General features: G+C 38.7%; 2 protein-coding genes across 2 annotated transcripts in view; both read left to right on the forward strand.

Moving 5' to 3' along the window:
• Positions 1-21,445, forward strand: part of LOC106170116 (low-density lipoprotein receptor-related protein 2-like) — a 33,788-nt gene that overhangs the window by 7,316 nt on the left and 5,027 nt on the right. Inside the window, exons 2-22 of the mRNA XM_013549860.2 lie at positions 6,124-6,417; positions 6,766-6,967; positions 7,370-7,622; positions 8,130-8,283; positions 8,909-9,016; positions 9,686-9,976; positions 10,351-10,501; positions 10,752-10,892; positions 11,159-11,276; positions 11,687-11,855; positions 12,247-12,366; positions 12,681-12,801; positions 13,046-13,158; positions 13,514-13,682; positions 14,274-14,401; positions 14,836-14,992; positions 15,601-15,719; positions 15,955-16,077; positions 16,547-16,735; positions 18,568-18,747; positions 20,924-21,163. Of these exons, the coding sequence (XP_013405314.2) occupies positions 6,124-6,417; positions 6,766-6,967; positions 7,370-7,622; positions 8,130-8,283; positions 8,909-9,016; positions 9,686-9,976; positions 10,351-10,501; positions 10,752-10,892; positions 11,159-11,276; positions 11,687-11,855; positions 12,247-12,366; positions 12,681-12,801; positions 13,046-13,158; positions 13,514-13,682; positions 14,274-14,401; positions 14,836-14,992; positions 15,601-15,719; positions 15,955-16,077; positions 16,547-16,735; positions 18,568-18,747; positions 20,924-21,163 (3,540 nt within the window). The remainder of the gene's footprint in view (positions 1-6,123; positions 6,418-6,765; positions 6,968-7,369; positions 7,623-8,129; positions 8,284-8,908; positions 9,017-9,685; positions 9,977-10,350; positions 10,502-10,751; positions 10,893-11,158; positions 11,277-11,686; positions 11,856-12,246; positions 12,367-12,680; positions 12,802-13,045; positions 13,159-13,513; positions 13,683-14,273; positions 14,402-14,835; positions 14,993-15,600; positions 15,720-15,954; positions 16,078-16,546; positions 16,736-18,567; positions 18,748-20,923; positions 21,164-21,445) is intronic.
• LOC147759398 (sushi, von Willebrand factor type A, EGF and pentraxin domain-containing protein 1-like) lies at positions 18,754-20,917 on the forward strand. Its single transcript, XM_086997211.1, has 3 exons — positions 18,754-19,706; positions 20,182-20,361; positions 20,630-20,917. Exons 1-3 carry the CDS (start codon positions 19,532-19,534, stop codon positions 20,698-20,700), a joined length of 426 nt encoding a protein of 141 aa, XP_086853337.1. The 5' UTR covers positions 18,754-19,531; the 3' UTR covers positions 20,701-20,917.

The following is a 21,445-nucleotide window of genomic DNA, read 5'->3' on the forward strand; positions in this document are numbered from 1 at the left end:
AAAAACATTTTAAACATGCAATAAAAGCTAATTTTTTCAGATGTTCTGGCATGGCATTTAAGGAAGGTAATAGGAACGTTTGCACGCACAATTGTACATAAAAATTAAATATTTTTTTTTCCTTTTTTACTACGCCCCAATGGCATTTTAATAATAATAGAAAAGAAAAGGAAAATTTGCTAATACATAAATCATGATAGCAAAATGTTATAATTCCACGGATAAGTCAATGGCAGATCTTATGGTAGTGGGCGGGGCAATGTCGGCCACGTGTCAAAGCCAAGCAAACCTTTCATAACTGTGCCTTACGGCAAAGTTTTAATCATCCAGTCTCGTAGTATATATATATATATATCTATATCCCCATCTCCCCTTAACAAAACCACGCCACAGACTGACTCCACACAGCACAAATTACATCAATTATACCATTTTGTCCAAGACTCAGAAAAACTCAGCAAAAGCACCACTTGTAACAAGGAGAAAGATACAGTTCTTATTTTATTTGACGCGAATGTTTGGACATCATCAGATACTCGTGGTCGAAGTGAATTTCTAGAGTCGTTTTCTATAAAATGTTTTTTCTTAACACAGAAAACAACGATAAGTCACTCGTATTCTTATTTGTCCATGCACAATGGCTGTACCAGGGGAGGCCTTACACTTTCTGTTCCTTATTGAAAGCAAAATACAAAAGAGCGTCCTCAGACACAAAACCTGAAAAACATAATGGACCCTACATCAACAAATTACTCATAGGTGTAAGGACGGTGACACACAGTGCTAACTATGGGAGTTCCATGTAATATGGTGTACAGTTACGTCAAATGGCCTTTTTTAACTCCCGGACAGGGCTTGTCCGCAGAGACAAGACAAAAATAAGTCACAGAAAAAGGAATCAACGCAGTTTAATAGAGGTAAAACAGGAGCTGGCCCTTACCAATTTTCTACCGAAAGGTACTCCATCGGTTTTAGTTGCTACAAAATCAGCTGAATGGCCTTCAGTCGATTTTGTAACAGTAAGAGGCGGCTCTGGAAGAGAGGACCCGTCCCCCCGGTCACAGCTATCTGCACAGATAACACCAATGTATGGCAAAGAATAGCACCATTATTTGTCACATGATACCCTGAGTCGTGACTTCCCAATGCCCCCTTTTTCTTCTGTTTTTCTACACCTTGCTATCAAATATCTCTGTACAAATAAGACAGATGACGAACCTTTTATTTTTTTTTACATTTCTTCGTGAGTTTTGTTATACAGTTAAAACTGCATGTCATCGTGTTCGGTAAGTCACTTGCCTGCTTTTGTTACCTATGGGGACGATTGAAGTTTAGATTCACTGTGTTTTTCACCCGTATAAAGTAAAGTTTGATAAACAAATAAAGGATAAAAATAAACACCTTTCATAACACGGGCACCCTGGGTTTCAGAGGACACTTGACAGGCACACATCTGCACTGTACAAAACGACAAAAGAAATGTAGAAAGAGTTCACGATGATACTCAGGGTAAACATGTACCCCCCCCATCCCCCCCCAACCCCCCCCCGGCCACCCCCGATGTTGGTTTTTCACTAAACATTCACAGATATGTCTCTAGATAAATAAATGTGTCGCGTCTGAGAAAAGTGCACAGAATACTATCTGCAACCATGGTAGAGGGTAGAGGGTAGTGGACCTCTAGCGTTAGTGGTAATGGTGTTAGTATTTCAGTTATTGCTGCCTTCAGTTACTTGAATCATGGACAAAATTGCTATGTCCAAGGTTTGATTAAGGAGGTGGCTTACACATGTATTGGGTGGATAGAAAAACCGGCAATTATCTCCGCTGCTGTTGTTAAAATTTCTGGAAGCGACTTGTCACCACAAATCGGTGAAATTTATATAAACACCGCCCCGTATGCCAGTGCTTCTGGCATGTAAAAATTGGAGTTAAATCCTGACAACAGGGACAAAATGAATAGCCCAAATGTTTCAAAATTAACTGTCTGTCAGAAAAGCTGACTATTCAGTCATTCTTGGTACTCCTGCGTACTGCTTTGTCTCTTTTTTTAGTGATTTGAAACATATTTCGATCTCTTATTCTCTATCACAAAATAATGTGGTTGTTAAAGGTCACACAATGAGTGTAAGAAACTTAATTTTTCATATAGCGAAAAGCTGACTTCCCCGGGATATGTCCACCCTTGTCTATAAATAACCAAGGTTCACCATTTTTAAAAATAACTTTTTAATACTCAAGCTAATATTCGTCTCGAAAATGGGGTGGAGGACTGGGGAATTTCACTCTCAACATCAAACATTGCACATTAAAACATCGAAACGGGTTTTAGATATGATTTTCTCAACGATTTTGGATGGGCTATGGTATATGCTCTACCAAAAGGCGGCTGGTTGATGGCAAAAATCCTTGCTAGGTCAACTTCCAAAAAGATTATGAATCATTAAATCGGACATTGCGATGTTGGTTTATGTTTTTTGTAGTTATATTCCTGATGTGATATAAAAGTATATGAGCTATCGAGAAAGGACCTAAGCCCTGAATGAAATGGGACCCAGGTAATTAATAATTAACTTAATGTCACTAGGCCACAAAAGACGTTTACTGAGAAAAAGGTATCTAAATGTAAATCTAAGGTTCATTGTATCCGCTCATTTGGTCGAGCTTTCTCAGTTTCTAGGTAGCAAGTCATCCGTATGGGCGATTAACTGGTGCTAAAACCCACCCTTCATCGCCTTCAATTGTGAACCTATGTCGCTGTTTGTAAAGACAGAAAACTTCAATGACAGTCAAAGACGTCAGATGTAGATGATGTACACAAACAGCACAGCACACGTTGGGCAATAGACAGACACATACTCAAGTAAACATTTTGAAAAAAAAAATAGACTGCCCAACAGTAAAAATCAAATATCAACAAAACAGTTATGTAAAAAATCCAATTAGGAGGTGGGATTATCTGTCATTATCTTCGTGTTTCCTTATTGTACCTGGTTGCGGTTTGTGCCATTGTTGTTATGTCACAATGTCACCAGTTATTACTTTCATAAGGTCTGACTGTCTATAACAAAGTATCCAGCAATCATTATATAATTACACGGTGGTAGATGGGCTATATACACCACTTGTACAGAAGTGAATAGAAGCTGTAACGAGGAATAATTTTAAAATTATTTTCATGTTTCTGTCCTTATCTATACGCATTGCCAGGTTTGTGTGTGTGAATGTGTGTGTGTGTGTGTGTGTGTGCATGTGGTGTGTGTGTGTTTGTGTGTGTGTGGGGGGGGGGGTGGTGGCGACAGGGACCCCTTTACCAAAATAGAGTAGCAGATTCTGTTCAAAATAAGAAATAAATAAATAAATAAATAAATAAATAAATAAATAAATACATAAATAAATAAATATATTCAAAACATAGAAATGTTGACAGGCTAACTTTGCAGAAGGTATTGGGTTCATTTTAGATGTTTATAATCCGCCTGTTGTGTGGTAGTCATATATCGCTGCAAAGAACTTATCTTTATATTATTTGTCACAAATATTTTAGCAAAACTTACTCCCATTTCTAGGCCGATGTCATCGTAACATTATCAAATACATATGCAACTCTTCTATGCTTGCAAAAAAGGGAAACAATGCTCTTTCACAGGTGCGTCTATGGGTCAAAGTCAAAGCAGTTAAGAAAAGTTATTCAAAGTATGCAAACTTTTTTTTGTCAAATAACCTCAACTCTCTGTAGAGCATGGCCCACAGAGGCAAATGATGTGACACTACTTGCGAGAAATTGTCACATTAAGGTGTCATCCATAGTTGACTGCACACAATCAATGCGTGAACAAGAGACACTATAGCCCTCGACAACATACGCTCCCAGAGTGTGTCCAATAGCCGATAGTATTCATATGTAATGATATGCAAAATGAGCGTTATAGTGACAGTTGCATGCAACTCGATATAAAAGAATAGATAAGAATTTAAAAAAAAAAGCAAGTTTAAATTGGTTACTTTTAGGGGCCCTTGGTTTGAATTGGCTTTCTTTCCAGGGGGTAGTAAACCGTGTGAAATGAGAATATGTGCCTCGGGTAAGACAGAAAATGGGTTCGACCGTGCAGTATTTCACAACGATATATTTCAGGATATGTAGTTATCTAATTTGCCCTGTTGTGCTCATTATAAACACGTTTATTGTACAGGGCATGTTAGATTACTCTCTGACCAGTGGGCTCCCTAGTAGTCTGTTACAATATAATTGTAGCGCCAATACTTCCATATTGGATACTATTTTACTAGTCCCTGGTCTCAGAGGGCAAAATTAGATATGGACGTGGAGATGCAGCGGGCCTGGGGGTTGTGGGGGGGGGGCGGTGACGCTTCGTTACAACATTATAAGCAATATACAGTAGGTAGCAATATTTTAACGAAATGGTCACATCCTTTAAACATGCTACAATAAAATTTTAAAAGTACCTCAGAATCTGATAGGCGAGTAAACAAGTGAAACTAATTGTGGCAAACGCGCATAACAGCAACAATTTATCTTACACCTTTTTAGACATATGACTTTTGGCTGAAATACTACTGTAGATCCTTTAGGCCTAAATGGTGTAAATGACAGGTTACGAAAGCGTCTCTTGTTACCGAAGAACTGCCCAGTCCATGCGCTACCAATCAGATAACGAAGATCGAAATTAGGATCGGTTTTTTCGTTTGTCAGATGGCTACAAATAGTTAGATAGACAAAACAAAACCGTTTTGGTTGGAATAAGCTTAGGCGGATAAAACGAATCGTCCAAGGGATAGATTATGGCTGCATTTTAAACCGCTGTGACGGTTAAATCAGTAAAGACGTTCAGGTACTTGACCCCACGCTTCGAGATGGTCCTTATTTACCACATGCAGCCAAGTGTTTTTATATAGCACGTTGTCATCAGGCACGAATTCAGGGTACCTTTGTATCCAAAAGTAAATACTGTTATTGACAACGAAACGCTGACTGGGACCCATGAGCTGAAAAGACGGAGCGGGTCATGTCTGAAAATAACTTATTGTATAAGAATGTTTTTGTTGTGTGAAATAAAAAGCTCAGTACTATAGTCTGTTTTTGAAGAAAAGTGTACTGGTATGTCGCACCTGGAATTTGGTCGCCGAAGTTTACAATGTTTTGAGGTTTCGTAATTGAAACAGTTCTCTTTAACAAACATGTTTGTCTGGGTTTAGAGATGTCCTTAAACTGTTATAAAAAGTAAACAACGTCATCACTATTTTGTATTTTTTAACCTTTAATCATGTTAGACACAGTATCTGTAATAAAAAGCACTATTTCTAACAATTTACAGCTGTGAGGTGATCATTTGTAAATAAAAGTACATGGAAATGGGGATGGGACAACCTTTTTGACCAATGTTGTATAAACAGTGGCTCAAAAGCTTGGAAGGTGCTTTCCTTGTGATGGGCTGATAAAAAAAAAAAAACGTTAAATTGCTGCTGGTATCCGCTTTCAGGGCTTTTTATATAGTTCTTGTTTGTAATAAGCTTCCCTTTATAAGTTCTGATAGTTCACGTTTGTTCAAAAATGGATTTGAATCCTGATGATTGCATGGGGATTGGTTTCGTTCATAGTGAAACATGTGAATGTCCGATAGATGGCACGACAGTGCACAACAGATGGCACGTCTGATTGGTTAAATCCATGGGTATGCCTGAACCTCGTCTGAAGTACAATTCCTTTTGCTTTTCTATTGGTTTAAGCTTAATATCCTGTAAGATAATAGTATATCTGATTATCCAACCTATTTATATTATATAAATATCACGCTCTGTTACCAGAGGGGAAATGTATCCGTATATTTTTACGTTTCAGAGACCAAAAGTATTTCATCACATAAAAAAATCGCACTTTCCTCAATTCATTTAACGAGTATTTCATTAAAAATAAATAAAAATAGATAAATAAAACAGCATACAGTAGAAATATAAGTAACGATAGATATGAATAAGAGAAATGTAAATGGATAAATTATGATTATAATACATGGTTATAATAATGAAGGAAATAAGACTACATAAACAAGTAGAATATTCGCCGACTCAACTTAAACTATATATGAACACTTCTCGTTGCAGCTTCACTGACCCTCCTGACATGGTCAGTTAAGAACGCCTCCGTCCATCGGCTGGCCACAGCGATCGGTGACCCCTCCGTGTGGAGCGCAGGCGGGTCGACCCCGCTCATTATGACGATCAACCTTCCGGAGAACGGTTTTGTTACTCATTTCAGCTTCGACTACGTGGACGACAAGGGATTCTACGTGGACATCGGTGGATACGACATCGGCAGACATGTCGGCCATATTCCGATCACTCAGGCGAACCTCATGAACCCAGATTTATTAAGTGCCCCTCTTGTGGACTATATAGGTAAATCTATCTATCTATCTATCTATCTATCTATCTATCTGTTGCTTAGATACAATAGCCAAAGCAAATCAATGATGATATTAATAATATCACTCGTACAAATCAAAGTCACAATTTAAAATAGCTGAGATAGTAAGTAAATTACATGTCGAGTCCGATTCGCTGTAAACTAAATTCACGTTAGTCTATCTGGCCCTACATGTACATGACGTTAAACATGGCAGCTTCATACATATTTTGATGTTGCAAGAATTAAGATCTTTGGACGATACCTTTACCAAGCAGATATCAATATATATATATATATATATATATGGACTTAAAGCGTGTATTTCATCTCATGGTAAGGTATGTCCGAAGACGTGGGCGGTTTAGCTGTGGACTGGGTGGCCAACAACGTCTACTGGACCGACTCTGTCTATAACTGGATAGCAATGGCTCCTATGGCCAAACCGTCCGAAGAAGTCCACGGAAGTAACAAAACGGCTGTGGTGATTTCAAATAATTCGCCACGGGAATTCGGAGGAATTGCGGTCTACCCTCAGAAAGGGTGAGTGCGTCCAGTGGTATCTTATATATTAGAAGTTGAAGTTGAAGTTGAAGATAGAAGTTGGTTTGACCTTGAGTGACCATCGGAGTACAATGGCGTATTAATATAGTGTACGGCAGTTGGGGCAAGTGCCCTTGGCGTCATGAGCATTTAAAAGGGGAGCAGCCGAAAAAGTTTTATAAAGCATTGATTATAAAAAAAAGAGAAATTCAGGGTCAAGCAGAAAGACGTATAAACCAGAATTTGTAATGAATTTAGCTCGGCCGACCTACACAAAAAATTATCATAAAATTCCGATTGGATACATTGCTATGAATGAATTCGCCTTGACCTATGAAAGAAAAGGCAATTGCAATTGGTGCAGAAAACACGTGTCCGCATGTTGACTTCTTTTATTCCCAGGTACATGTACTGGGCCTCATACAACTCCAGCGGGACGATAGAGCGAGCTACGTTGTCTGGGGCGGAGCGTATCACGCTGGCCAAATTTAACATCACGAAGCCTCGAGGGCTAACGTTGGATTACGCCACGGAGCAGCTGTACTGGGTTGACGCCGCCCGGGGGACGGTGGAAGCCATGAAGATCGACGGAAGCGCAAGACGCACCGTGTATAGTGAGCCTGGCTCGAAGCTGTATGACATCGCCGCTTACAAGGTGAGCCTGTATCTAAATTATATGACGTCATCGACGTCATGTGATGTCATATATTGCGAGCCTGTGTCTAATCAACGCATTATTATATCGCCGCTTAAAAGGGGACTGAAACGTTAAGTTACCTGTATATGTAAGGTTTGTAAGGTATATGCTCATGTATTAACTCATGACGATAGCAAGATGGGTTTGGCAAAATTTCTGGCATATCTTAAATGGTGTAGTTTTATGTTTACTACGGAAAAGAACATATGGCGTTTTCTTTTGGTGTTATAAATTTAACTGGCTCAGCAAGGGTATGTTAGGAATTGCACTGTCTAGCTGACGCCAAGTCTAAGGACTCTGTACTTCTTAACATGTATAACGCAGGCAATATCTGTTGGTAGGCCATTATCAACACCATCTACTGTTGACTATAATATTTAACCTTAATAATGTATTTAACATTAATAAAAATCTCAGTTGCAATGCTCAGCTGCACAACATCATAACCTCTTTTGCTTGCTCCAGCAATTTCTCTATGTCACGGACCAGAACTCCAACGTCACCATAGTTCTGAGAAACGATTCAGTTAACCCAAGTGCTTACGTCATGAAGTTGAACACCTCCGTCACGCCCTACGCCATTGGAGTGTACGCCCCGGATGTCCAACAGGCAGGAACTTGTAAGTAACAAGAAAATTGAGTCGAGTTTCCAGTTAAGTTGAATCGGAATAGCTCTGTGCCATCTGTCTCAGTTGTTTCATTAGGATCAGTTCAGTGTGGGAAGCCAGTTGAACCCTTTAGCATATTTGTAAACTTACGGCAACAGGAACATTAGTGCCATAACTAATATGCCAATTTATTGGCTTTATAATATACGGAATAGTTTATATTTGGTGGATGATTACATAGACACATGCCACGTGTATTATTCACAATTACACCAAATTAACTACATTTAACCATAAATCACTACCAATAAAAACAATAGAGGTCACCGTGTAACCAGGACAAGACAGGACTTTTCCCATTTCAGAGATTAGTGACGTATGCCCTACGTAACTTAATGACAATGAGGTAACAAACGGTTTACTTTATCTAAATTGTCTGTATTGTCATTGTAATCAGGCTCCAAGTTCCGCAAAAGAATATAAACCTGAAAATACTCAAATGAAGTTATAAAGCCGAAAAAGCAATAAATAACATTTCTAATTTCTAATGTTTACATTATATATATATATATATATATATATATATATATATATATATATATATATATATATATATAAATCAAGATTTCTATTCCAGCGAGCTGCCCCCAAAGAGGTTGTGACCACATGTGTGTCTCCCAGCCCATGGGCGCCACCAGGTGTCTCTGTGCAGTCGGCTGGACGCAAAATGGCACCAGCTGTACCGGTCAGTTTTCAGCCATTTTTGAATAATTAAAATTGTTCATTATTGATTGTGATGTCAGTGTTCTCGGTCGTCTTGCAGCATACATGTACTATAAGTGAGAGTTTTTCATTGTGAGAATTATTCTTTAGACATGCTTAGAGACTAAATATGGTGCACGGAAAGGCTGTGGTTGGCTGATATCCTGTTATTATAATTCTCCAATTGAAGAATAATTCTACTCAATCTTGCAGTTGTAGTACACATAGACCCCATTTTCAGAGATTAGATCGATCTACTTTAGATCGACCTAACTCCCTGGGGGTTCACGCTAAATAGCTGTCAGCCGAGCGGACACAAAAGTTAATTACCGCCTTACAGCTTGTAGTAGTTGGGACGGACATTAAGGCCGGATTATCTGACAGTTATTTAGTGAGACTCCCTGCGGGGATAGATCGATCTAAAAGCTCTGGGAATACAGCCATAAATAAAGGATACAAGTGGATGTAATAGAATGGACGGAATAATATCCGATCCACTGCTTTATATATATATAGAGAGAGAGAGATAGAGAGAGAAGGAGAGAGTGCGTGCGTGCATGTCGTTAAATATGCATTTTAACAGCGCATTTTTACACATTCTAAGTGCTTCTTTTTCACCAGACGTTTTACTCTTATTTCTGTTCACTTTCAGCAAACTCGACCATAATTAAACCCAATTTCTTCTACTCTGGAGGGAGCTACATACAGACGTATCCATTCAATTTTGCGGACCGTTTACCGGCCGATATCTCCTACCACAGCCAGAATGACATCATACAGGGAAGCATATTCTCTTACCATAACTTCCAAGCTCTCGGATTAGATGTAAAGGGAAGCAAGCTTTTCCTTGGCGACACGTCGTACCGGTCCATTTACACCCTCAATCTGATCAGACCCGAGTCTGACCTCATCCAAATAATCGCTGGAGTGAATGGGGTCGGAGGTGAGAAAATCTCTCTCTTTCTCTCACTTTTATCACTGCTTGCCCGTCTCTCTCTCTTTCTCTCTCTCACTCTCCCTCTGTTTCCATTTTTTATTTCGTTTTGCATTCAGATTGCGTGTCATTTATTTGTGACTTGCACCCATTGCTGAACTGATTTTGAAACAGGGGTGTTCAGACATTTTGCCTCTTGATTTTTGACAAATGCTTATCAGAGGAAAATAAAATAATAATAATAATGATAAAACATTTATTAGCTACATATAGATCTTTGTGTACTTAGTTGACCCATTTTATTGGAAGGGTCCAAATATGGGATGCTCTATATAAGACGTTTGTTTGGAAACCAACAACAAACCTTGCAACTTTTTTTTCAGGTCTGGCAATTGACTGGCTCAACTCTCACATCTACTGGACGGAGAAAGTTTACAAAACTCTACAGGTTGCCAAACTTGACGGTGGGCGGCAGACGATATTAAAGACTAATCTCTCTTCTCCTGGTTCCGTTGTTGTTGATCCCTTGAGAGGGTGAGTACTTGGGATGTGGACGTGGCTGTTAAGTATTGCACATATTTTGTTCTCGGAAAAGGACTCGGACACAATATTTTCAAAACAAGGTGTGTTGAATACAGTGTATAAATTCTGGCAGTCATATATCTGAAATATATGATACACCTGTAGTTTTCAAATATGCGGTAAAGCACGCTAATGTTGACTCTATACAGGGTTTCGACACACAACAATACCATTGATTTCTTATATATATTTTTTCCTACAGTCTAATGTACTGGGTAGAGACCTACGATCTAACGTACAGCACCATCTGGAAGGCAAACATGGACGGTAGCGGCCAAAGTATCTTTTATAATACTTCACTGGGCAGGGTGAATGATATCCATTTCGATTTCTCGGATCAAAGGTGAGATTTCCTTTATTCTTAGACTAAAGCAACACATTACCATCAAGGGTATTGTTTTACACGCAAAGATTAAGGGTGACCGAAGCTGAAAATGTCGCTTACAGCATCTTATGTTTAGGGTGAGCTTCAGTTATAATTGTTAATTGCTTTAATTATGATATTGAAAGTAATTATATTGACTGGAAATATTAGCAAGTTTTGTTGTAAAACAAAAGAAATGGGAAAAGGAAAAAATCAGTAACTGAATAAATAAATACGTTTTTCAGAATGTATTGGACAGATGGTACTACAGATACGATCATGTCGGCGGATGTGAACGGAAACAATGTAGCACTTATCTATAACACCACAAGGAAGGAATTATTCGGGGTGACCACATTTAAGGCAAGTACTGCCCCCGGTTTTCACACACACACAAACACACACACACACACACACAAAAAAAAAACCTTATGTCAGGTTTCCTGGCTAAGAACTTCATTACCAAGGTTACATGGTCACATGGACACATCCTACCCTATCAGGAGAAGTGTAACAGCAATCTCATGGAAATCCTAGTCAACTAAGCCAGGGAACTGACTTAAGCTTTTTTTTGTGAAACTAGGGCCTGGAGCATGTATCTGAAAAGAACTTAAACTTAAAAACCGAAATTGTAGCCTACCTTTTAGGGGAACATTCAGATCGCACACATCGCACTAGCTGGGTCGGTCCACGAAATTTATAATCCCCCCCCCCCCCCCCCCCCCCGTTGAAATAGTCGAGTCATTACCGTATTACTGTTTTTTTTTCAACAGAACTACGTGATCTTTAATGACAGATACAGTGGTGCAATGGGCATCCACGCCGTGACCAAGACTGGACAAACTTTGGTGAAGGGAATTGTGAGAAGCGGATCTTATCATGACGCTCTTGACGTCATCACCTATGACGACAGCGTGCAGCCACCTAGCGGCAATGTTAGATGTAAATACCGTCCATGTGCAAGTCAAAATAGTAATAATTATAATAATCATCCATGTAGCAGGTGTAATATCTATTTTTTGTACGTGTTTTAAAAGTGTTAAAATAACAGTCTCTTGAGAGATGGGACAACCTAGAAATAAGTACGCGTTTTTACTATCATCTGGACCAGATGCGTATTTTGAGTTCTGGTTCAGTCTGATTGGTAATTGCATCCCTTCTATCTGCATTTTAAAGACATCCTTTTCAATGGAATATATAACGAAATCTATGGTAACTGGGCTTCATCTTAAAAAATCACTCTCAATTTCTTTTATACAACAACATTGATCATTCTTTCGTACTGGACATATCTGGAATTGCTGTTAATCGTGTAATATTATTATGGTTCCAGTACCATGTAGCTTGGCTAATGGCGGCTGTGACCATCTGTGCTTGCCGACACCTATCCTCGGTTTCAAGTGCGCATGCTCTGTGGGTTTTAGCCTTACCGGATCAACATCTTGTACAACAAGTGGGTAGTTATGCTTACAAAAGATTGATTACTATTTAGTTTGCTATTTTTCGATTTATATATGTTATTTTAAGAGCTCGGACAGAATTAAAATTTATGAAAGTATTTTACACAAATATATTGGCTGAGTAAAAATTATTATTATTATTATTATTATTATTATTATTATTATTATTATTATGCATTTGATGTCACAACAACTCGAGAACGCGAACATTTGCATTCTGTTTGGTTCTACAAAGGTGTTTTATTTGTGAGGACATGCAAATACTGGGGGTGCAAGTATGACAGTGTATTGGTTGGTGTAATTTCAGCCTTGTTACAAGACAATTTTGTCTTGCTGACCGACCCAGGAAGAAAGGAAATTTTTCAGATCGCATTGGATGGGTCTTCTTACAACGCAGTCAAACTGGGATCAGATCACGACTACCCGAGGTAAGGCTGAGTCTCTTTCTCTCTCTCTCTCTCTCTCTCTCTCTCTCTCTCTCGAAATATTATAAAAATTAGATTACGTATCAAGAACAACAGTAAATCACAGACGAACGAATCAGTAAACAAACGGGTAATACAGTAATAAATCGGAAGAGAGACATGCGCTGCACTAAAATAAGGTTACATCCAATAACCACCTGGATTTGCCAGTAACCTGCGCGCGCATAATTGTTTACATGTGTTTCAGGGCTGTGATATTTGATTCCGCCGAAAGCAAGATCCTTTGGATGGATACAGACGTCATAAAGAGTGTGGGGCTAGACGGATCAGCTGAAGAAACTCTGTACGAATTCCCGCAAGGTACACGTTTTTTTTGGCGTTTTCTTTAATGGGAGCAAATACTTGAAATGTAGTTGAGACACTAATGACACCCGGCATTTGGAAGAAAATCTACATGTAGCAATGTCCCCATACCACCACTACCAGGTGGTCTACCTAAAAGCAAAATTTGCTCTGCATGCCCCCCCCCCCCTCCCCGCCTCCAAAGCGACCCTACTTCACATGCACTGCTTATATTCGCACCGCCGCCACCAACGTTTTCTCGCCAATAAATAGATTAATAAATAAAGACATAACTAACTTACCTAATAAAGATAGCAAAAATGATGCCAATGAACATTATAATTTATTGCGCAACTTTCCATTTTTTGTTCAGCGGCCATTTTACAGCGTATGGCCCTCGATGTATCCAACAGACTGTTGTTCGTCACTGACGATGGAAGGACACTGATAGGAGTTCTGGACCTGGTTGGGAAAAACTTCAAGACCGTCATAGACTCTCGACTTTACCGACCGCGTGACATAGAGATTGATCCTTGGGAGAAGTGAGTAAAATACTGCTGTGTTCTAAAAAGCTGTGATGAATGTTTTAAGGGACCGTCACAATGAAATAAGTCGACCTAGCTAACGCGGGTCAAATCCACGGGGACTCTTGCTGAAAGCAACCAGAAATTTAAAAGGCTAAGACGCCTCTTCTTGTTTCCAACTTACTGGTATACGCACCAGCTTTTCTGTATTTTACTTAGCACCAGAAGGAGATGTGATAATCAGTTTATCCGGTTGCATTTAGGGAGAGATAGGCCTACTCGTAAAGTTAGAACCCATTAGTTCGAAAGATTTCATTTTGAACGATGATTTTTTTTGTTTGTGCATGAAACGATAGGTCTGTGTAACCGCCTTGACATGGTGTACCTGTTCGAATTTCCCGTGCTGCAAACCAAAGATTTTTGGAAAAAAAACTATAAAGTGTTATAAAGTGCTATAAAGTCTTTAAACATACATTTATCTGCATATTAGGAGCATCTTCGAAAGTGCAACGAAAACCTGTTAGCTTTCTTCGAATCTTTCAGCAGCGAATACTTGAGACTCGGTTATTTTATACTTTCACTTTCATATTCTTTTTTTTCTTTATGTAGTCGTATCTACTGGGCCGACTGGGGCGCAACTGAAAGCATAAATAGGGCATACTACGACGGTAGCGAAAGAGAGGAAATAGTGACGTCATACCTGTATTTCCCGTTCGGTTTAGCCATTGATGTTCCGGGTAAGTTTTATATCAGAAATTAGGGTGAATAAGATTGTATTTCCAGAGATTTAGATCGATCCAGGGATTAAAATTTAGATCGACCTAACTCCCTGGGGGTTCACGCTAAATTGCAGTCAGACGAGCGCGCACCATAGTTAATTACCCCCTTACAGCTTTTAGTAGGCGGGACAGACGCTTAAGCCGGCCAAGCTGACAGTAATCTAGTGAGACTCCCCATAGGGATAGATCGATCTAAAAATCTATGGAAATGGGGTGTTAGGTGCTTAGTGTGGTTGAATTGAGACGGTAAGATATGTGTGTGGAGTTAATGAGAATGCGGGTGTTTAGGGTGGGTGGTTGGGGCAATACGAGAGATACTCACTTGTATATAATGATTCATATGTGCTGTCACCTTCTTGTTTCATTATTTTCTCTTTTTTATGTAATTTCAGGTCGCAAAATTATGTGGGCAGAAGGGTGGTATGAAGAAATTGAGGCATCGAACCTGGATGGATCAAACAGAGATACTATATACATTAAACGGAGTTCCTTTTTCCACGGCTTAGCTATATCCGATAGTAACCTTTACTTCACTGATACATGGACAAGGTAAGTGTAGCAGTGGAATCGTTTAGAATCAGATACGTCTCAGTAGCTGCTGTGGAAGTCTGTTAGTTTGTTTATATGATTGTATTCAGCGAGAGTGTCCGTGGAATAAGTGCGCAGTAGCTATTGCGATCGAACGCAGTCCGAACGGTCCCCATGAGAATTGTTGCATTTGGGTCCATTTTGCAAGCGACCATTGAGGAAAATCGCCCTTGTACATCATAATAGTGACTATCAGATTTCAGTTAAAAGTTTTGAGTGAAACGTTGCTTGTTGTAGCATAAATGTTGCAACTGAATGCTTATTTTTTCTGACTACGTAACATGAATTCATTTAAAGGCTGATTCAAGACATTTAGCAAGATCAGTCATCTTCTTTTTGAAAACGTTTTCTCTCATTATCACCTCTAAAACATTTTTTATCTTTTGGAGGCAATGCCCATGTTAATCGATACACGAAGTGTTTGTTTCATATGCTCGATATTAATAATTTTAACTTAAAGAAAGTGTTTTGAAATTATATTCACGTTGATTTATTACTGTCTTCGAGGGTTTTAATCGCGTTTCACAATGTCACAATGGGTTAACCATTTGTTGTTCTTTACATCACAGGTCCCTACACAAAATACCGATAGCTGGCGCTGCAGACAGAGCCGATGAAGAGCTCATTCCCGGAGTTTTGGGTTCTGCTATTGACCTGCATGTGGTCCAACGTGCCAAAGAATATAAACGTAAGAGGGTTTTATAGCATTTGTCCCCAGTTTAAAAAAACTTAAGTCGGATTACCTGTTTAAGAATTGACTACAAACGCTACATGATCACATGCGCACATCTTACCCTATCAGGAACAGACAGCACAGCAGAAAACATGGATGTTAAGCAAGAATGTCGCGTTTCTCTTGTAAAATCTTTTCTTGTAAATGTCAAATACTAGACACTGATTATAATTTGATTTCTGTGATTCAGCCAAGGCAGTGTGTGGTAACCATCCGTGCAGTCATATTTGTCTAATCAACAAGGACAATGGTACACAGTGCGCATGTCCAGACGGCGCAACGCTCAAAGATGATGGGATAAATTGTGATAACGGTAAGTGTTAGGCGCTTATATTTTACTGCAAATGTAAATTACGTAAATCAGCTTTGGTATTGATATATTTTACTGCTTAACAAGACAATCATTAAGAAAACAATGACAGTTGTATTTTCCTTTCACTGCCAGAACTTACGTTGACGGGCATGTATTTTCTGTCAGAAAACGGTCAAAAGTGGTTGATGGATCATCAAAGATTATTAGGAAGACTGTCAGATAATATCTGTAGATCTGCCTAATTGAGATAAGGCTTACATGTTGTAGGAGAACGATATTGGTAAATAATAGAGTTTGTGAAACTGTCACCTGGGTTTGTACTCGAATGTCCTAGAACAGATCAAGAACATTTTTCATTAAAAGAGAAAAACATTGTCCCTAGGACAGTAGAACCGTAGGTGATCGTTCAATGAGACAAATTTTCGCAGGTGATGCACTGTGTTCATTCCCGTTTTTTTTGGTATTGCAGTTGCGTCGTGCCCCAAAAGCCCTATCAAAAACGGTCTGTGGAGTCCCGCCTGTGTGTACCGCGCCGGGTTGGTGTGTGACTTTCTATGTGACACCGGCTACCGGAAGCGGAACTCCACACAGCTGCTCACGTGCGGCAGCAACGAGCAGTGGGACGCTGATGATTTCAACACCTTGTGTGAAGAAATACGTGAGTAACAACTCTGTTGTCAATAAAATTATAGTTAATTTATTTGTTGTTGTTATCATTGGTATATCTTTTTTTTATAATATTCTGGTCACAGCAGTGAAGTAATAATAATAATAATAATTATTATTATTTAATTATTATTTTACTCTGAGTATGTCAGCTAAAGTAGTGCTTTAATATTATGTTGTATTTATTCACTTGGATGTGATCCGACTGGCGTATTTGATTAATATCTCTCCTACAGAAAATAATATGAGATAATGACAATGGAGGCAAAAGAATGAGGTGAAACACGTGTTGTTGAATAATCAATCTGTTAATGATATGCATTTGTCAGCAAATCAGTTTAGATGAGCAAATTTTCTGCCCAAATGTATAGTGCACAACAGTATCGCAAAGAATGGAAGATAGTATGTCTTCAGAAAACAGAGAACTAAATTCATTCTCTCCTTTTTACAATTCTGTTTCAGCAAAAGGTAAAAGCATTTGTGACAAAACTGGTTCCCCAGATTTATATCCTGGTTCCTTTTTAAGTTTGGGTTCATGAATTAATTAGTTTTGATCCCGCATGCAATGATGGGCTGTTTGATTGGACAAAACTTGTTATACCTTGCACGCCTACACACAGTACCATCACGAATATTAACTTAGAATCCTGTTTTATTGCTGTTGTGTATTTTCGTTGTCCACACATATACCTTAACCACCCTATATGCACGAGGCAGTGGTATAAATTATGTTCAAACATGTGATATGCAGATTTTAAAGCGAGTGCACGGGTATGTGTGTAAGGGGTAATTAAGATTAAAGAAAAACTTCTTTTAGTTTGACTTAAGTTTCTAGTGACTTCAGAATGTGATTATCTTTTTTTTCAAAGAAGAGAGCAGCAGATCTTAGCTACAGTCCCTACCCTGCTTCCCGCGCTTATGACGTATAGCACATATGTTTTGTCGCAATATTAGCATGTCCAATATAGCTGTAGCGAGGGTTGTAGACTGGTTGCGTTGACGACTAGACTGATTTGGCAGCAAGTTTTTTTTCTTGCGCATAGTTTGACATAGCGTTATTGTTGAGGTATATCATTTGTATATAAACAATATTTATATGCATATACATGTTTTAACAAATGATTTTAAAGAATTTAAAAAATATTTTAACGTTTTAAAAAACGTTGTAGCAAGGCTATGACCAAATCAATACATGTACTAGTCGTCACACAAAGCCGGTCTATATAGTGAGGATAGTATTTATACCGTCCCGTTTTATGTGTACTGTCCATTATAATTGTATTTGTACACACTACATGTAATGTTGAATTGTTTGGGGACGGCATGTCGGTTTGATTTCTGTTCTTTATCTAGTGGAGAATATATATACACTGAATGTTGCATGTGCCTTAACATGTACAATTTTAAGCAGGTGCCATTTTTAGTTTAGTTGTTTGGAAAAACATTTGTGTTTTTTTTTTTTTTTGTTACTGGGTGTATTTTAACATTGCAAGTACTGTGAAGCATTTCTATTTACCTTAGTAAGTACAAATGGTAGTTTCCATTCACAAGATGAGCGGTTACGTAATCTTCAACTCTTTTTTTGTTTGCCGAGTAACAAAGAACAAACAATCAAGTGAAAAGTTTAAAGTTTTAAAATAAAATAAGGATACGGAGGCAATAATTGAATGATAATATCTTACTGTCTTCAGAATAAAAGCCTTTTATTTTGTTTGCAATAATTTATTTAATAGATCAATCAACCGAATTATGAATCTATTATCATCATCATCATTATTATTATTATTATTATTATTATTATTATTATTATTATTATGTCAATAGCCCTAGAATGCCCGATTCCCGTGGTGAGAAACGGCAAATTACAAGATGGCTGCGGGATAACGAAGGGTGCTTCCTGCCTCGTCGTGTGTGACACCGGATACGGAACTCACCCAGCGTCCCTGTACACCACGTGTACGGCTGACCTCGTCTGGAGTAGAGATCTTAGCTCCGTCTGCGTGGGTAAGTGTCATTCTTGGTCTTCATTTTTCACGCGTATTCAGTATATACTTTGTTGTAATTCTTTGTGAAGACCAAGGTATTTAAGATTTGTTTGTGATATTTATAATGATGAAGACATATAGGCCAATTATATGGGACGTTGTGTTGTATGTTAAAGACAAAGCGTGCGTTTGGTTATACAGCGATATCAGGGAGTTTTTAAACAATCTTTTATAATGTAATTATGTGTCTATTTTTTGTTGTTTCTACGACGTCTTTAATTTAAATTTTTTTCATTCTGAAAATTGAAAAAAAAAACATAAAAAAGCATAAGCCACCACATAATGGTTAACATGCAATACCGTGTTATTATTTAAACGTATGCCATTTTTGTCATGGTTCTAAATACTCTTTCTGTTTACAACATCCTACTGATCCTTTCTGACTGAGCCAATGGGTTATCAACTCACTGGCTGGCTCTACTCAGAGCTGAGTGTTTTTTGCTCTATATCGTATGTTGCACATGGTTTCTCTTCATTTCAATTATGGCTTTGAAGTAGACGATCCTTCTATCCTACTTCAGCCTACCCTTTGCCTCTACAAGACATCTGTATGATCTATGCGTTACTGTCGAGTACTATTGCGATTCTTCTTCTACTGATTATAGTTTTGGCAATAGTTTCCTCTTGCTGCGTGATGCCTTCTTAGAGTGTTCAAACAATTTATAATCTTATCACTCGAAGACACCGAGCCACCCAACGTCACCTGTCCACGTGACGTCACCATTTCCGCAGATGCCGGGAGAATGTTTGGAGCGGTCACATGGCCAGCGCCCGTTGTAAAAGATGCCAGTGACGTCACATTAAGCAGCAATTTCCGGTCAGGGGGACAGTTTGGAATCGGCACCACCAATGTTGTGTTTTCAGCCCGGGATGCCTACGGCAACTTCGGCAGCTGTAGTTTCAATGTGCTTGTAACAGGTACACGGGGCGAAGATGAGAACTGTCACTCAGAATTAGCTAAAATAAATTTGTTGTTATTTTTTGTGTCTGTGTGTTTATTTGTTCTGTTTGTTTGTGCGTGAAGATGTGAATGTATTTTTGTCTAAGTATCCTGAATATTCAGACTTGTGAGCGCTCTCAATTGTGTTAAGCAAGTACGGTTGTACTTAGTACATGTGTAATAATATTTAGTCGTATAAAAATATGTACAGATGTGCCTTGTGTGCCTGTTATGGTTATGCGTTTAGTTTTTTTTTTTACGTACAAGTATACAGTGTGCACATTTAAATATCGCGGTAAAGCTGAACAAAATTAGAAAATGGTTAAATATTGTTCTTATCTGAAAAAATAATGTAAGTAGACTTCTGAGAAATCCTATCCAGACTTAAATAAATGGGTAGCACAGCTAAGCAATATAACTCCGCTTTATTGACAACACATCGCATCCTTTTAGCAACAACTGTACACTGTCCTTCGCCGACAATCCCTCATGGAGAGATAGGGCCCGGATGTAACATGGAGGCCGGAAGTTCCTGTCGGGTCACGTGTGAGAGAGGCTACTCTACTGATCACGTGAACATCACGTGTCTATGGAGCAAAGAGTGGTCTTCTGTTTCGAGAAGCATTTGTCGAGGTGATTTGTTAAAAGAAAACGATGGCGACGATTTGATATTTCTGACACTTATCTGTATTATTCTCTTTATTTTTTGGCTGTAGGCCCTGAGTGTCATTTCTTTTGCGAAATTTTTTTTTGGATGTGGCAAATTTTCACTTTTGGTTACTTGCAGAGCAGATCTACCAGTGTGTATTGAACGTCCTTGTCTTAGATAACTGATTTTCTGTTTGTTGCCAGGGTTTCGAATGACTGTTTTCTTTTTGTTGTGAACGTTCTCTGTCTTCAGCATGTCTGTCACCACTGACGGGGATCTTCACATCTCTTAACGAATCGCGGCCAATAAGTAGAATTGAATAACTCGTTTGAGAGTATTGAAGGATTCACAGATTGCAGAAAGGACTGAGTGAGTGAGTCCTACTGAGTTAGTATGTCACATGTTCATGTGAAGTGCAATTGTCGCCTGGTCTAGGACCCATGAAACCATTACGTTATTTTGGGGGATCCTATAACTGGTAATTTACTTAAAAGAACAAATGAGGCTTTTGTTTTTGGGACTATGTGTGCATTTTCTTCATTCCAGATACAAGTCCTCCAACAGTCAGCAACTGTCCGGCCAATATCACCGAGGCGGCCCCTACCGGGAGCCGACAGAAAAGGATCACATGGATTGAACCGACATTCAATGACAGTCCACCGATAAAAATTGTAAAATCTTTTATGCCTGGGACTATTTTCGGTGAAGGGAAAACTGACGTCATTTACGTTGCCACGGATTCGGCAGGGAATGTGGCAAGGTGCACATTTTCTGTAACGATAACAGGTAAACAAGCACAGGAAGAAAACATGTACGTATGCGTGACCACGCAACTTAGATGGCTACATGTATGGGATGCTTACAATTTCGTATTCCTCTTAGATAATTTGAAACGTATATAAACTGAAATTGTTTCTTTCTTTATTGTTGGGTGGAGGGGTACTTTTTGTCTAGACAATTTTAATTGCATTCTCTGCAATTAACGCTTTTACGGTTTTGATTTGGATTTAATTAATCATGTCCAGTGAGGAACGTTTTATTAGTGATGGGAGGGGGGGGGGGGGCAAT

This window comes from Lingula anatina, chromosome 10 (genome assembly GCF_051362555.1).
Source record: "Lingula anatina isolate TDL-2025a chromosome 10, LinAna3.0, whole genome shotgun sequence".
In the NCBI taxonomy this organism is placed as follows: Eukaryota; Metazoa; Brachiopoda; class Lingulata; order Lingulida; family Lingulidae; genus Lingula; species Lingula anatina.